Source organism: Carassius gibelio, chromosome A1 (genome assembly GCF_023724105.1).
Source record: "Carassius gibelio isolate Cgi1373 ecotype wild population from Czech Republic chromosome A1, carGib1.2-hapl.c, whole genome shotgun sequence".
NCBI classification, from domain to species: Eukaryota; Metazoa; Chordata; class Actinopteri; order Cypriniformes; family Cyprinidae; genus Carassius; species Carassius gibelio.
In genome coordinates this window covers 11,338,628-11,356,786 of record NC_068371.1, presented here as the reverse complement: position 1 = coordinate 11,356,786, position 18,159 = coordinate 11,338,628, and the positions used below count along the sequence as shown (strand labels likewise).

Here is an 18,159-nt window from a genome sequence, read left to right as displayed (position 1 = left end):
CGCCGCCGTTCGGGTAATGTGCACTGTGGGGGCTGTAGTAGGCCATTGTGGGTTGGTTCCTCCTGGCTGTAAGATGGCGACAGCTAACGGCCATGACAATGACAATGACCAGGAACAAGATGGCTCCTCCACCAGCCATTATGTAATACCAGTTGGGCAAAACAGGTGGTACTGACAGCGTATCTATTGTTGGCTCACTCTTGCCAGGTAGGGCTCCCCCTGGTGGAGAGATATACAAACTGTGAAACACACCACACTACTGCTAGATTTAAATGCAAACATACTAATGCCATAAAAGATGCTGTATTGACTGTTTTGGCATTCAATCATGAAGAGCAGAAGCTTCATGCTCCATGTTTCACTGTTCGAAATCACCATGAAATAATCTCTTTTGAGTTGAGAATACTTGCTGCGGGATCTACGTTTGGCTGCATAGCATAATGTACAGTGAAACAATGGCAGTGCTTAAAAAAATGCAGTGCTGTTATGTAACGTGCTTTCAAACAGTCAACCCGAGTCAGACTCCAAGTATGTTGCAAATAAAGACTGCCCCGCTTTAGTCCTGGGGAGTGGGAATTCCGTACTATAAATCAGACTGGATTTTTTTTTTTGCATTGGGACAAGTGGCTCTCCAGGAATACTTAAAGGGCAGGTGGCAACATGACAAAAAGTGTTGGTAGTTCTCAAAACCGTTATGTCTTAGGGGTACATTGGGCCGCATTCAAAACAAGAAGCTGTTTTGCCAAGCAGAGGCACATGCATTCTGTTCTCCCTCAGTTTGGCCTTCTGGTTCTTGAAGAATGCTGAAATAATTGATCACTGCAGGAGTTTGTGATTGCTTTATCACTGCATTGTGATGCATAACTATATATATCATAAATGGATTGAAAGTGAGATTACAAACTGACAATTTGTAATTTTCTTTGTTTTTTTTTTGTTTTTGCACGGTCTTGCTCCAATTTTGACAAGTACACCAATTATTATTACATTATGAAATTGATTTATGTTTCTGTCCATCTAACTTTCAACAATCTGCTATGCCTATTCAGGTTTTCCTTATCAGTAATTACATTTAGAGTGGCTAAAAAATGCAACTTGTAACTAGTTGCACCACTTTTATTTATATTAGGGCCGGGACTTTAATGCGTTAATTGAGATTAATTAATTACACAAAAAATAAGCGTTAACTAAGATTAATTAATTACAGAAAAAAATACCGCATTTTTAATAACTTTTTTTTGCACCGCAGAACGTTTCTCACTGGATGAGTTTCGGCGGACCGATTATACTGGTTCGCATATCACCGCAGCACATCGAGCCTCAAGTATCACCTCAACGCAAAACATATAGCAGCTAGCGTGGACTTTACACTTTATGTTGAACTATGTATTATTTTTATTTATTATTATAGTTTATGTTGAACTCTTTAATGTTTTGGCCAAGGTTATTGAGAGTTGGACTTTGAGAGTTGGAGTATGTTATGGCCTCTGAAGCAACAGAGAGATGTTTTCTAATAGTCAGTGTTTCCAATGTTCTGAATGTAATTGACAGTATTGTGTTTTACTTAAAAAAACACTTTACAGAAGGTTCCAGCACCTATAAGCTTCCTGAATTTCTGAAATGTACTATTTCTAAATTGTTTCTAAATATGCTATTGCTACAATTCATGGCAAAAATTGCACTGGTCTGCTAGACTTGGTTGAACAAAAATAATCAATATTTTGTTGCTTAAGCTTATGTATTCAGTCATTATTCAATGGTTTACTATAAATCCATGTGAAAAAAAATTACTTCTCACTGTTCTCAGGTCAAATATTTCTATGCGATTGAAATGCGATTAATTTCGATTAATTAATTGCAAAGCCTCTAATTAATTAGATTCATTTTTTTTAATCGAGTCCCGGCCCTAATTTATATATATATATATATATAGGGTTGAATTTTTTTTAACGCCTAATTTGATGATCACTAATTATCATTAACTGAACTATAAGAAATTATATTAATGCACACATAACTAACTGAATAAATAAATAAATAAATACATACATTTAAAAGGTTAATAAATATATAAACAGATAAAAAATTTAATAAAATAAAATGTTTATATATGGAACTACAGTACATATGTAATATCTTGAAAAAATAAAATCACTATATATTTGACTTGATCTGCATACATTCAGTTTGCCAGTGCAATAACTGAAAAACCACCTAGTTTAACAATCCAAGAGTTGTGATATGCTCATTTTCACACCAACCACAAAGATACTGGATGACTTTAGTGGCTCTAGAAAGCCAACGTGATGCCATGTTGACTAAAAATTTTGCGAACTTTAAGCAATGTCTGACAGACAAAAAACAAAACAAAAACAATCCTAAATCTCCACGAAAACAACCAAAATAGTAACAAATATATCAATCACACAAGTCGAAGCAGAGATTTTTGTCAGCTCTGCTTTGTCTATCTCACAGATTAGTAAGCACCGTGTGAAAAGCGAACATTTGAGAAAAACAAAAAACAAAACAAAAAAAACGGTTCCCCAGGGATTTCTACAAGACATATCCTGAGTCTCTGATGCAATGCTGCCATCTGAGCAGAACCCAGCACAGGCAGACATCTTGTTATGCTATATTCAGCTGCGGAACATGACTGAGTCACTCATTAGGGAGAGCAACTTGGCTCTGCCTGTCTTTTATTGACACTCATTTCATGGAAGAAAGTGGAGGAACTAATATGCTGGAAGCTTGTTTGGGTATTCTTGCCGATGCAAATTTGTAAAAAAAATATAAATTTCTAAAATAATGAAATGGAGCCCCAAATATAAAACAAAAAACATCTTACTATTTCAGTGTCCATTGCTGGACTGGAGTCCATGTCTGTATACACTGACAAATACTCTGATCTTGAGGGATCCTACACCTTTCTGACAATTCCCATGACTTTTCTGGTTGTTTGTGATTAAATATAAGGATTTTTTATTATTACATTTTTTGAACCGAATGTTCTTTTTTATGTCTGGTACCAACTTTTGAAATAAATGCAAGATCATGACTATGATATTGCTTTTATTCAACAGTTCTATAAAGAGGCAATTTATAGCTGTCCACGTTATGCCTATAATGTATTTTAGACACAATAAAAGCAATTTTGTTCTGATACTGCAAACAGGTCTAGATGAAGTTAATGCATGACCAACCATTCATAAACAAATCTATACATTTTAGAGATCAAATGTCTTATTCAAATACCCTTTAAGAGCGACCAATTTGCTGAAACGAGTCATTAGTAATTTGAATCCCAATTCGGCTCGGCCTGTCGCGAACAACTTGACCCACCCTCAAACACGCCATTTTACTGACAACTGCTTCTCTAATCTCGGGGAGTTCAACACAGGATTTACAAAACACTTCCCAGCAGGCACACAACGTCATAAGACATTGATATTTGGTTAATTTTCAGTTGCGACGTCCGGTGACCAAAATTTACTGAAAATGTTTCTAATGTCAATGTTAAATTGATGTTCAATACCGACTTCAGCTGACATTGATATTTTGTTATTTTTAGGTTGTGTAACCAAATCGTAACCAACGTTAAATCTGTTCAAAAACTGACGTCAACGCGATTTTCATTTTCAACCAAAATGCAACGTCTGCCCGACGTCATACCCAACGTCAATCTAATGATATATAAATGTCCAGTGCCTGTTGGGTTGCTCTTGAAAGATGGATCTGTTTATTTGAACGAACTGGTTCCATTGAATCAGAGCCTGTAAATATTACAAATAATATTTTTTTATATTTTCTATCCAGTGTTCAAAATATGGAACTATGGAATTGGGTTTATCGTTTCCGACACATGCTATACGTTGAAGACAGGGACATCTGATCAATTAAAGCAGAGTAAGCTCAGGGAAAAGGGGGTTTAAGAGAGACTGAATCTTAGAATTGCTTTTAATGCATCATTTGAGAATCGTTGGAAAATGATGTAATATTAAATGCACATATAAAGTGTCTAACAACATTAGAAACCTTATAATTGGCATAATAGGGGCACTTTAAGAATGTTTAAACACTAAAGTATTTCCATGACTATAGGATTGCATAAATGTTAGCATGGCTGAAAGGAGAAAGATGCCTCAAAAATAGACTGACAGGATGCCCATCTAGTTAGGAGTCATACAAATAGTCAATGATATCAAATTATAAAATATTGAAAAAACCTGAATGAGATTTTAAAGCTGTGACAGAAGGGACATGAATAGTGACTGAAATATTTCTCGCAAGAAGCAAGTCATATAATTTTGAAGTGACATGTAGGTGAAATGTTTTTTTCTTGAACATCAAAGTACGTAACCTTGTAAACAGCCTCACAAGTTTAGCAGCCTGACCATGTTTGAGCATCTTTCCCAATTGGGATCTTAACCACACTGTAAAAATAAATAAAAACAAAATAAAATGTGAGAAATGGATTGGTCCCCTCAAATAACCGACCCAAACCCAGGCTCCTCAAATCACTGCATAAATACTACATGCTAAGAAGTAAAACGAACCCTAAACCATCCCTGTAAACTGCTGAGCAGGGCAGAGAGCAGGAAGTGCAAACATTCACACCAAAGGCAGAGAGTTTAAACTCACCGGTCATGTCTGGAGGGAACGCGACAAAAGGCTCTAGATGAGGAAGAGAAGGATGAGGAGAGGAAGATAAAGAGAGAAAGACAAATAGAGCAAAATGTTAATATGTAATGTAAGGTTAACCATAGGGTACATACATGCCTTACTGTATCAGATGCTGATGACTCTGAAAACATGCACCGAACTTCATAACATAATGAATAACCTGCATAAAAGACCACAAAAGGAACAAACTAAGATGGTTCCTGAAATACTTCACCCTTAAATCAAAAGAAATAAGAACCATGAAGATTTTGTGATAATTAAGCACATTTACATAAAAATCTCATTACTGTAATCCGACTGAAAGTATACTTGAGTTTTTTGCAATTCACTATTCTCAATTGTGAAAAAAATAGTTTGTATAATAATAATAGCCCCATTATTATCAATTATTAATACTTTTACCATCATCAATTATTATTATTATCATGCAAAACAAACCTAGTATCAAGTTTTGTTGCATATACATGTTGTAAAATATAAGGACAAATACTACCATGATGTACAAAAGACTAACTTTTTCCAGGAAATGATATTTTTAAATCAAACATTCTAGATGGTAACGTATATAGATTAATACATATGGGAAAGTGTCTATCTCACATCCCGTAAGTGTTCACCATTTCTGAGTTTTCCACATCACTTTTTACTTTCATTAGATCATTTTTAACGGTGCTGTTGTTGTTGAAATTTTTTTTTCTTAAAGTATAAATATTCCATGAGGTTATAAATGGTCATAAAAATAATGTGGCAATGCAAAAGATGTTCAGAGTCCTTGCTTTTTTATAGTTATGACCTGGACCTGTTTTGAGTGCTGTTACCAAATGCTATTGTTTAAAAGCATTTTTCCTTCAGCTAAATTATTTGTCCCATCCCCTATACAGTTTTCAGAATAGGCATTATGGTTCTTAATTTTTTGGCACAGAAGTGTGCTTTCAGGTTTTAACTACTTTTCATGTTGTGAAGGTTTTGTTTTGAGGAGCAAACATGGAAGGATGGAGAAGATTGCCTGAATTCTTGAAATGCAAAGAATTAGAAAAAGATGAGAAAGTATCGTGGGGGCCAGCGGCGCGGGGATCTCTTTTTGGAGGGAACTGCAAGTCCAACTGCACGGCTCGATAAGAACTCTCCCAGCATGCTTTGGGAAGAATCACAGCAGGCACATGGTGGAACACGAGCTCAGGAGGCTTCCAATTTTTGGATTCGAAATGAACCACCAAGTCCTGTAGCCTCAGAGCGAGCCAAGCGGCAATGCTGCGAGCCAAAAATGACTAAATCAGGGTTTCAAGTCATGGATTGGGAATCAGAGATGCGGCGAGCACATGGTCACATTTCGATGTCTTTAAGACCTTAAATCACAAAGCTTCTGTGCAAGATCCATCCTTTAAAAAGCCTGGGCTATCAACTAATAATTCCGTTAAAAAATCTCTGTTTACAAACATGGAAGGAAAAGCGCAAAGGAAATAATGAAACATAGATTAGCATTGGGGCCCATGGGTATTTGTGGCCTAGATTTGATTCTACATTTTGCGTTTGATGTAAAACAACGAGCCGCACTATTTTTTGTGTGTGTGTCCTCCTTTCATGTTAATAAATTCTATTTTAAGAAGCTCTTTGAGATAGTAGCTGTGATGCCTAGGTTTGATCACAGCAAATGGAGAGGTTTATGGAGCTGGAGCGAGAATTTCAACAAATTATGGTGAAATGGTGGATCTGGAATATGTGCCATCTGTAATGAATAGATAAAGTGACCTAACAGGAAACCAGAAAGAGTGCAGCAGGGGACAAACATCTGGTAGAGATAATGCAAGGGTTTGGATTGAATTGTTGCTATGAACAACAAAAAGTATAAAAGGATAAAACTAAGATGAAACATATACACTTACGAGTACACTCTTCCAGTGGTGTGTTCACACTCATGTGGATGTTATCGATCCAGATGTGGCCTTTGGTACCCTCAAAGAATCCTTCAATTACCACCTGTGTGATGAAATATGAGCACACAGAAAAATGTCACCACAATATCGGCCAGGCTACCAAAACTCAATTAATACATAAACCTTTATGTATTAATTGAGTTTTGGTAGCGTTACTGAAATCATGGTGAAATTTTTTTTATTTGACTGTTTATTATGTTTAATCTGCTTACCTGAAATTCATTTGGAGAACGAGGTATGATGGTCCGTCCTTCTTTCCAAATGGGCTCCTGGTCTCCACGGAGGGACCAGAGGAGGGTTTCCTCTTGGTCTTTATTCTGCAGCAGGACCCTCAGTGTTCCCTGATTCTCCAACTGATAGGAGATCATCAGGCAGAGAGGTCCGGTGTCGGGATCCACACTGGGACTGAACAGCCGGGCTTTCTGGCCCACCGTCTCAGGACTGGCCTCAATGTACAGGTAGTTTCCCAAACCTGTGAGAGAACAGACACAGCAAAGCTTATCTCACAGTCTGCCCAATTTGACTAGCTTCTACCGAGTGACAGATGAAAACAGTGCAGCCTTTTGGGTAGTTGCATGTAATCTTATTTATTCCCTGCTGGGCAGAAAGTCCCATTCAGCACATGACATTTTAACAGACTGGTTTGTGTCACTGTGGGCCTGACTTATCAAACAGCAAGCGAGCACTTCCTGAACCCAAATTGTGTTTCCAAGCAACATGTTTCTCTTGTCCCACCCATCTAAACATCATGCTGTGTGATTATACGGAAAAGTCAAGGGTGTCATTGTGGGAAAAGTCAAGCACCTCATCATTAGTATTAGTGTCATTCGTGAACGATGGCCGCCCACTAGGCTCTACTGTAGGCACTTTAGGTGATGGCAGGTGTCTGTTTGCTAAGCCAAGAGTGAAAGAGCGTTAAGTGGGAGCAAGGCACGACCCCCACGGTGAAGAAAGAGCGGAAAGACAGGTGCGCACTCTTTTATCTCTCTATACATTTGTGAATAATCTTTCCAGACGTTTCAAGGTCAAAAGGATCTTGAAAAAAGCGCATGTGGTGGCGGCCGGCATATCTCTGAACGATCCGATTGGACGAGGAAGTGACATCTGACCTATTGGAGCCTTAAACATTTTGAGAAGTGTCAGAAAGCACCTATAACACCCTTGCAGCTGTCGGCACGGCTTGTTAAATCTTTCAGAGAAAGCATTTAAAATATTCCAAGGCAATGAATTTAAAATAGGTTTAGGATAACAATCCCCTTAACTTCACTGTGAAAGCATTTATGAGGAGATGTGAAGGGGGGGGGGGGGGTGAATATCTTTAATTTATGTAAAAAAAAAATCCCCCTTTTGAACGTAAGTACTACATTTATAGGGGGAAACGAATAATGATCTCTTGAAAGTGGTTTTAAGTACATGGAAGTCTGTGCAGAAATCCACCTGAAGGCAGGTGAAGAACTGGAATAGAGGGTTGGAAATGCACTTTTCTATGAGAATGTGCACCACTGAAGTCAATTAAACATACTCAGATTCAACCCTTTGCCACACGACTGAAATAAGGAGGTTTTGAACTTCCAGAAAGGAGGCCTGGCAATGTGAATGCTTCGTACACTTTTAAATGGTTTTGGAACAAAATAAATGATTAAACAATATTGCTTAGCACCGTCTACATCACATTAAATATAATCATCCAGCATCTTTCATTCAGGAAGGATGCATTTAATTGATGACAGGTGATAGTAATGACAATTGCTTTACAAAAGCTTTCTCAAATAAATGCTTTTCTTTTGTCCACCAAATGTTAAGCAGCACAACTGTTTTCAAAATTGATAATAGCAAATGTTTCTTGAACACCTTGTTTTCTGAAAGATCATGTGAGAAAAAAATATAAGTTTTTAAAATTGCATTTAAAAAAAAAAAACAATCACTGAGTTGGAAAAAAAGATCACCCCCTCTTAAAAATCACTTAACTCAGTTAGGTGTAGCACCTTCTCAATGACACACAAAGCCATTTGACTTTCAACTGTGATCTGCTGTGGTCATTTTGATATGCTCAGTATGAAAAGAGCTTTCCTAGAGAATTTCAATCCTTGGTAGTGCAACTGAAGCAAACAATTAACTATGCTTGGCAAGCTATTGTCAAAAGACCTCTGGGATAAAGTTGTGTGCAGGCACAAGTCAGGAGATGGATAAAAAATAATTATAATTAAAAGGCTTTATCAATGCCTAGAAGCACAGTGAATTCTAATATTAAGAAGTTGAAGGTTGGTTCAACACAGAACCTCCCTGGATTGGGACATCGCTCCAAACTGGATGAAAGAACCAGCAGGAAACTGTTCATCAACTCTGAAGCAGCTGCAGGAATTCATGACAAATAGAGTTCATTGTGTGCACGCAACAACATCACAAATTCTCCACAAATGTGGCTTGTATGGGAGGGTTGCAAGAAAAACCCACTCCTTAAGAAAAGCCACATGCAGTCATGGTTGAACTTTGCCAAAACACACCTTGAAGATTCTGAGGCAGATGAGACAAAAATTGTATTATTTTGTCTCAACAACAAATGATATGTCTAGTGGAAATCCAATACAGCTCACCATCCAAATAACAGCATTCCTACAGTAAAGCATGGAGGTGGTACTGTAATATCCTGTTTTGAGGTATTTCTCTAGAGATCTTGTCAGGATAGAAGGAACAATTGATGGGCTTCATGATGCAGAGCACATAAAAACTGAGGAACTTCGAATATGCTCTGATACAGTACAAAAATAAAAAAATAATAATTGTCTGAAACTATTTTTTATAAACACAAGAAATAAATTCAAGTTTATATACATTTTCTGAAGAATGAAGCAACCACTCAGAGCACTAGAAATCCTTGAGAGATTTGTTTATCCACAAATGCATACTAAGTAACACAGTGTGGGAAGGTATATGTTTGCATAAAAAACAACAGCTGTTCCGTGGGATGAACATGTATAACATATGAGTGTGTGCATGTGTGTGGGAAAGAGAACATGGGAAAGCGTCTCTGATGAGAAACAGAAAGAGGAGGAGAAGTGAGAAGAACAGGACCAAAAGAAAAACATTTACACAACAAGAGCACTCATTAAAAATAAATGGTGAAGAGAAAGAGAGACTGATTCAAAAACAAGAAAGTTAGAAAACAAGAGAGTGGAATTTAGATTAGAGGTTGTGCAAGTTTCTGTATGTGCACAGAGCTATCTGTGATCTGTCTCTCTCTCTCTCTCTCTCTCTCTCTCTCTCTCTGTGCATGTGTGTGTTTCTGTGCATCAGTTAAAGCAGTGCATTAATATAGAATGGAGATTAAACTGACCTGAAATTACCTGTGGATTAAATGCATACCTGCCAAGTCAATCAGAATTGAGTATTCCATGGTATGAATGGCTTTAGTGGAATAAAGCCAAACTTGAAAACTACAATGGTTTGTATTACATCATGTCTTTCTTTCAAAGGCATTCACAAGAACACCAGAAAGGTGTACTAGGAAAGTAAATATTGTAAATCTTGCTTTTATATTGACAGATATGTAGTAATCTGCAGCCCACTGGTTCCCAACTTGCAGTCAAACAATGATTATTTTGGCATTCCTAGATAATTTCTGTCTTCGCTGACATGCTTTGTTCCTGGTGTATACTCCTAATTGCGATGTGTCATGGGATAGAAATAGAGGGAGTGTGACAGTGTTCGGGAGGGAGAATGTAGGACAGAAAGCATGCCGAGCATTCATCCTGTTTTCCTCTTCTAGATCTCATGGCAATGGCTGACATGTGGAAAGCAGACTGCAGGTCACAGGAGGTTATGAGAACACACAATGAAGTTAGCTAGGGAAAAGTCTGTTCTTGGAATAGTAAAGGTACAAGAGTTTTACGGGAAACTGATATGGAATTAAGTCATATTACACAGGACAAAACCCTGCTGCGTTTACTCTGGCATCAGTTTTTATTTGGGTCCTGGTTGGTTTATGCTGATAATTACTGGTTTGGTGTCAAGATGTTCACTGCCAAAGCTTTGCCAACATGAACTTTTATGCCAATTAAAATATATATATATATATATATATATATATATATATATATATATATATATATATATATATATATATATATATATATATATATATATATATATAATTCTATAGTATATACAAATGAAAAATACAAACAAAAATAAGATAAATTAAAATAATTATAATTTCTTTACATTTTATAGTACATTATGTATTTTTGTTTAATGGCAGTAGTACAGACAGTAGTAGTACTGGCCCATAATATAATTCATTATTAATATTTATAATATAATATAATATAATATAATATAATATAATATAATATAATATAATATAATATAATATAATATAATATAATATAATATAATATAATATAATATTTTTATGTGAAAGATCTTTCTTTTTTTTTTTTGGTAAATGATTTGTGTTTCCAAGCATGAACACAGACAAGAGCCTACAGGCATGACAACCTCTTTATGCATGTGAATGTGTGTGTGTGTGTAATACTCACTGTTTGAGCCCATGGAGAGATCTTGACTCTGACCCAAGGCAGTGCTTTTGCTAGAGCTGTGTAGCGCCCAGCTGAGGTCAGAATCCGGGTCAAGGGTCCAACCACACAATCCTTGCTCAAAATCACATAGTCCTTTCTGAGACGGCAGGGCAGCGCTAGTAACTGACGGAGAGAATAGATCAATACATTCACATTAATATTCATCAAACCTGGCAAAACATTGGAAAGCTAACGGCACTTTAAGCTAAACTGAGCTCTGACTTTTGACTTCAGCTGCATCAATGTGCAAAAATATAAAAATCACAACAACTCTGCCAAACAAACCACTGAAAAACCTGATAGTGTCATTTACTTTATGTTAAAGAGATATGGATATTTACTGAATAAAAAAAGTGGCATAACTAAAGAAACATTTCTCTTGTGAAAACACAATTGTGCATTCTGCTTAGTTCCCGTTTTACATAACAACAACCCAAATGTGGCTGATTTCTCGAGGTTTAGGGTGTGAAATATATTCAAGATTATATCATGTATTGTTAAAGATAAAAAAAAAAAAAAAAAACATTATTCATACATTCTGTGCTTAGATCTGAACCAACCTGGACTGGGTTTCTGCGTTGTGGTGGTTTCTACAGACGATGGTTGAGTTGGTTTGGATGTCTCTACAGCTGGTGTGGAGGTTTCTGTGGAGGAAACACATAATTAACTATGTAAATGTTAACCCAGACCAAAACGAATTTCCATTCAAACAAATCTCTTTTTCTTTCCATTTCAAATGAGATTCCCTTTCATTTTAATTATGCAGCCAGCCATGAGTCAGACACTCATAAATTAAATCATAATGCTCCAATATCTGAATTTATGCCAGCACAGAGGCAGACATAAACTATGTACACAGTATGCTGAGTATGCTGAGCAAAACAATAATTTTGTCCCTGTATCGCCTGCAGGTCTTTGCATCTGTCTTAAATGATGACATCAGACTGACGGATGGCGTTGCTTAAGGTAGAAAAACCAGACAAGTTGTGGGGTGTTCAATGAAAACAACACATACATGCATATTAATATATAGGACCTTCAATGCAAAAAAATTAAAATAAAAATAAGAGCCAATTTGACCATGAACTGAAAATGCTTTCAATAATGCCAGAAACTTTTTCTTTAATATGCCTCCACACCTGCAGTCTCTGTCCATTTTTTGCTTTGTTTTCTGATTCAATTAGTACAGGGATGACAGATAAATAGCATCACCTGTGCAGGACTACTCTCGTGCATGCATACCCACATGTGCAAACACTCTCCACACCTTGAAGATGCTCTGTCAGTGTTTAAGTTTGCTGCGTGTCACTGTGTAATGATTCTGACCAATCGGAGACGTCACAGTTGTGTCAGCACAACAGACAAGACAAACATAGGGATTGCTGTCACAAACCGATGTACTTCTACCATCACACTACAAAGCTGTTCTAAAAGGTAGAAAGCATAATTATGCACCCTTATAAGCCAACAACAGCTTTGCATATACCAACAACAGCTATGCATATATATTGCATATCAAAGCAATCCAAGAATTCTGAGCCCAAGATGATAATTTTTTTAATGATTTTATGCAAAGAGTAAAATGTGCATGAAGTGTTGTTTTAGTATTATATCCTATTATACATATATTATAGTATTTATTAGAGTTGTTCTGATTCTGGCATCGGCGAGTACATGAACCCATATACCGATCCGATACCATTTTCTTAAACAAGACTTAAGACTAGACTTTACAAGTCTTTACAAGACTTCTTAATCTTTAGCAGTATTTCAGACTGGACCAACCAGACAGTAAAACAGCGACTAGGGATGCCCCAAGTACTGGCACTTCACTACCAAGCCGGTGCTGAAAATTTTTAAAATGTGATGATACCAGCGTCTCTGTAGTACCGGTAGTAAGTTACAGACTCCCGAGTATATTCGGTACCCGCAGCTGCATTCAGTCGCTTCCGTGTTAGTCTAAGCGCAGGGCTCCAGAGTGTAGCTGAATATATATTAGTGTCTGTGAATATTAAACTGCAAAATACTATTTAAATATTACCCCTGCAAATTCTACATCTCTGTGGGTGACGGGTGCAGATGCGCGGGAGCTCGCTGTTTTGTAATCTCTGCCGTGTGTCAATATATGGGGACATGAACTCATAAACCGTCACTTCATGATAATTTACCATTTCATTTGAGAAAACAGTCATATCATAAACACAGAAACTCAAAGATCTTCATGGCATCCCATCAAAATAAATGTTCGGTTTAATGTGAGTAAATTGACAATATATTTAGCTACTGTTGTAGCCTACAGTAGATTTAGCTATGTCTCTATGTAGTAATAATACGTCTCTATTAATAATAATAGTTAGCCTATGCCTGGACGGTTGCTTGTTTTTTTTTACTTGTTTTGTTGTAAAGAGATTATCTGATTAATATATAATTCTTTTATATTCCTTATATTCCTTATTTGTTGCAGTTTTTTATACAATTATATTTTAAAACTAAAATACCTTTTTTAGTTTGCTGTGTAAGATTTTTGGCTCTATTTGAATTTTTTTTTTTTTTTTTTTTTGCTTAAGAAAATAATAATATTACTGTCAAATTCGTGTCAGATAATAAAATTACTGTAATAAAAACAGTAGTTCACCATGTATTTGTTCATGTTTTATTAAGGGATACGTCTTAAGCACACAATATTTTATTTTTAGCAATTTACTCAGGGCTAGTTGTATATACAGCTGTATATACAGATACACACCAAGGTATTGGATCAGTACTCGGTATCGGCCGATACCCTAAGCCCAGGTATCGGAATCGGTGTCGGAAGGAGAAAAAGGGTATCAGAACATCTCTAGTATTTATTAACAATTTGAGGTAGATTTTTCATTTTAGTTTAAGTTTTAGTAATTTTGTCATTTTGTCATTTTAATAGTTTTTGTCTATGACATATTTTACTTAGCTTAAATTATTTTTATTTCAGTTTTATCTTTAGTAATTTTAGTACTTCAACTTCAGCATTTATTGATTGCTTGCTTGCTTGCATGCTGCAGAAAAACAGGAAAGGTGCTAGTAATTTCCTGCCAGGTCTTTTTCTTCATATTAACAGTATATTTGGCATTCTTTTTATAGACGTTTCCTACAGTGAAGGTTATTGCTATTTCAAAATGGCTTTGTACGTCATCTGTCTCTTTAAACCATACATGTAACTGTACACCTCAACACAGGCTGCAATTGCTTTAATGTGATTAAGACTAGCGGGAAGATCATAGCCTCCAGTGTGTATACCGTATGTGTGTGTGTGTTTGTCTGAGAGTGTTGGAAGTAATGGTAAGTAAGGCAAAGAAATGAAAGGATATTATTGATAGCTGTAATCTGTCTACCATCCATTCCAGATTGCTCCCCCTTTCTCAGATCAAATCCCATAATTCTGTTCTCTCTCTCTCTCGACTCTTGTCCTGTCATTTCTGCTTTCATCATATTCTCACCCTTCCTACTGGAAAGGCTGAGTTCTCCAAAGACCCTGATTCAGCAAAAAAAAAAAAAAAAAAAAGATCTATAATAAAAAACAGATATATACATATATAAATAAAAAAATAACAGTCAATTATGCATAAAGCTTTCCTGCATATTTTATCCTGCCAATCTCAACTTGGCAAGCCTGTAGAGAGCAGCAGTGCATGCTGGGAAAACAAAGAGCTGCCTTTAGGGCCCCATAATTCACCTGCGCCTCATGCAATGTTCTATATATTATATGTGTTTGATCGCTTCATAATGCAGGGCACATATTACCTGAGGAACTCCAGAATATGCTCTGATACAGTACAAAAATAAAACAGAAACTATTTTTTATAAACACAAGAAATTAATTCAAGTTTACATCGATTTTATGAAGAATGAAGCAACCACTCAGAGCACTAGAAATCCTTGAGAGATTTGTTTATCCACAAATGCATACTAAGTAACACAGTGTGGGAAGGTATATGTTTGCATAAAAAACAACAGCTGTTCCGTGGGATGAACATGTATAACATATGAGTGTGTGCATGTGTGTGGGAAAGAGAACATGGGAAAGCGTCTCTGATGAGAAACAGAAAGAGGAGGAGAAGTGAGAAGAACAGGACCAAAAGAAAAACATTTACACAACAAGAGCACTCATTAAAAATAAATGGTGAAGAGAAAGAGAGACTGATTCAAAAACAAGAAAGTTAGAAAACAAAAGAGGTTGTGCTTCTTAAAAGGTTTTTGCCAAAGTTTGCCAAAAATGATATTTCTGTAATCATTTATTTACCTTAATATGAAAAAAAAAACAGACCTGAACACACTTCCATACCTTGCAAACAACACACACACACAAAGTGGTATAGGATTTACTTTGAAACAATGGACTATACAAATGCTGTATTTATCTGATACCATCCCTGAACCGCCACAGTACATTTTGTAATTGTGAGGGTTTCTACATTTGCCACGTGGATCAAAAAAATTCAGATGAAAGTTTCTAGAACTTTGAGCATTTGGTTTTCACACCTAAAAGAGGAGCATGCTGTACATTTGCATATACACACACTCAATCAGATGTACCTATCTCCAGCAGCTCTATGATACATTATACAAACAGAGGATAATTGGCACAGAGGGTAGCCGTCTGATTATAGCAGTGCTGCATATTATAGAGTGTGCAAGTGCGGCGTTCAAGTTTATATTATTGTAGATGTGGGAATGTATTAATCCAGTAAGTCTGGTCAGAGAGAGACAATCCATAATAAATGATTATAATAACAAACATGCAGTTGCTCTAACAGAAGACAAAAATCATTGCAATCTCTTCATTTGAGCCTATTTTTATTTCTTCAAAGAAATTTTAGGAGATATGAGACAATGATAGTTAAATAGAGTAAGTGAGAATGCCCCACACATTCACTACCGTTAAAAATGTTGGGGTTAGTAAAAAAAGTACTTTTATTCTGCAAGGAAGTTTTGTATTTGTTAAACGTGACAGTAAATACATTTAAATATTAGAATGATTTCTTAAGAATCATGTGACACTGACGACTGGAGAAATGTCAAAATTAAGAAGAGAATTTGGCTTTTCCATCACAGAAATAAATTAATATTTTAGATATATTCAAGTAGAAAACAAGTATTTTAAATGGTAACAAAATTTCTCAATATTATTGTATATACAGTATTAAAATTAATGAATAAAAATAAATAAAAAATCTTACCGACCCAAAACTTTTGAACAGCAGCTTTTTACATCTCTCCACCAAAAATAAAAAATAAAAAAATAAAACACACACACACACTGAACAAGCTGCGTTAGCTTTCAGCTGATGGTGCGTTTCTGGGCAGCTGCTCACCAGTTGTAGAGACTGAGAATAAATTTCGCCCTACAACTGGAACTGCCCAATCATCAACAAGTAATTTAGCTTATGATTTCACAATAGTGGTGTATATGAGGGCCATGTCCTACCTGGCAGATTGCAACCCAGGATTTCCATTCTCATTCCGATCCCTGCCGGAGACCAGCGCTCTGGATAGATGCGGATAAACTGTGCCGCCAGTTCCTCAAAACGTCTCAGCTCTGGGGTGTCATAGTGTGTATTCCCCTCAAAAAGCTGAGGAAAGAAAAGAGGTTACACACACTTAGTGAAATTAGACACCTGAACAGGTATCACTTGTGTGAAAGATTTAGGATAATAGGATTGTAGGGTTCGTTGGAAACTCTTTAGTTAGCATACTTTCCGAATTCCACTTTGGTTGATTCGCTATTGGAAAATCCTAGAAAATGTTTTTTTAAGGTCTTAGCTGGTCATTTATGCTGATTCACTCAACCAAGCTGGTCTAGACGATTGATCGATTAGACTTCCATCTGGTGAACTTGGTTTTTGAACTTGCAAAATCAAGATGGTAAATAAATCAGAAATGTCAACCACACTGGTGAGGGTGCTTAGAGCAGCTCATGGAACAGCTACAAACTACTTACACTACCGTTCAAAACCTTTGGGTTAGTAAGATTTCTTACTGTTTTTGGAAATAAGGCTCTTATGCTCACCAATGATGCATTTATTTGATCAAAATATAGTAAATTGTGTAATATTGTGAAACATTGTTCCAATTTAAAAAAAAAAAAATGTTACACTACCATTTTAAAGGTTTGGGCGAATGTTTATAATAAATATTTTGCATATGTTTATTTTATGCTCTGGACAAATTAACTACCTTGGGCATGCTAGTCTTGCTATCCATTACAAAGTTCCAGTCTTTTCCATTCAGGCTGTGTGCTAGACGATACTTCCGAATGAAAGCCCGGTTCTCTGAGCTGGTTCCTCCTTCCCCACTCCTTGCTCCTTGAGTTATCACTCCACGCACAGTCTTGGGTGTCCCAAGGTCCACCTGAAGCCATTCTTCTCCTGCTATAGGTTGGGCAGGGCCGGGAAACCATCCTGATCTACTGGCCACCAGACGTGCTACTCCAGGGGTCCAGTGAAGGTCCCTCACTGAGGAGGCTGAGATCTGGGAATCAGGGAGGATGCCGGACAGCATTCCCTGGAGCTCTGAACAAGGAGCATCTAAGAAAAAAGAGAATGAGAGAGATGTGCATTCAGCCCATGTCAAAATTGCTCTTTCCACCTTGAGATAAGCTCCATAATATTATGCTATATGAACCATAAAATCCTGGTGTATCAAATAAAATACACAAAATCATACACCCTTTTTTGGAATTAATACCGTGTCTAAAGGTAAAAAAAAAAAAACAATAAGAATAATAAAAATAAATAAAAGTGCATATATCTGACTTTATATGGATAATTTTAATGTCATTGCCATTAAACTGTGATGTGTCTTGCTGCTTTTATAACAGAATGTGCACAAATACAAATTAGATTTTCTATAACAGAGAAGAAAAATTTTAGGTAAAGACCTCAGACCTCATAAAGATGCTTTTTATGATAAGATGAAAACAAACCATGCATTTA

The 18,159-nt window shown here is 36.3% G+C and overlaps 1 protein-coding gene across 1 annotated transcript in view; it reads right to left on the bottom strand.

Annotated features, from left to right (window-relative positions):
- LOC127990870 (neuropilin-2-like) overlaps positions 1-18,159 on the bottom strand; it is an 80,356-nt gene that overhangs the window by 7,869 nt on the left and 54,328 nt on the right. The window contains exons 9-15 of the mRNA XM_052591532.1: positions 17,402-17,751; positions 16,653-16,797; positions 11,752-11,835; positions 11,153-11,314; positions 6,827-7,086; positions 6,564-6,657; positions 4,639-4,671 (exon numbers count right to left, since the gene is read on the bottom strand). Coding sequence (XP_052447492.1) covers positions 4,639-4,671; positions 6,564-6,657; positions 6,827-7,086; positions 11,153-11,314; positions 11,752-11,835; positions 16,653-16,797; positions 17,402-17,751 — 1,128 coding nt within the window. The remainder of the gene's footprint in view (positions 1-4,638; positions 4,672-6,563; positions 6,658-6,826; positions 7,087-11,152; positions 11,315-11,751; positions 11,836-16,652; positions 16,798-17,401; positions 17,752-18,159) is intronic.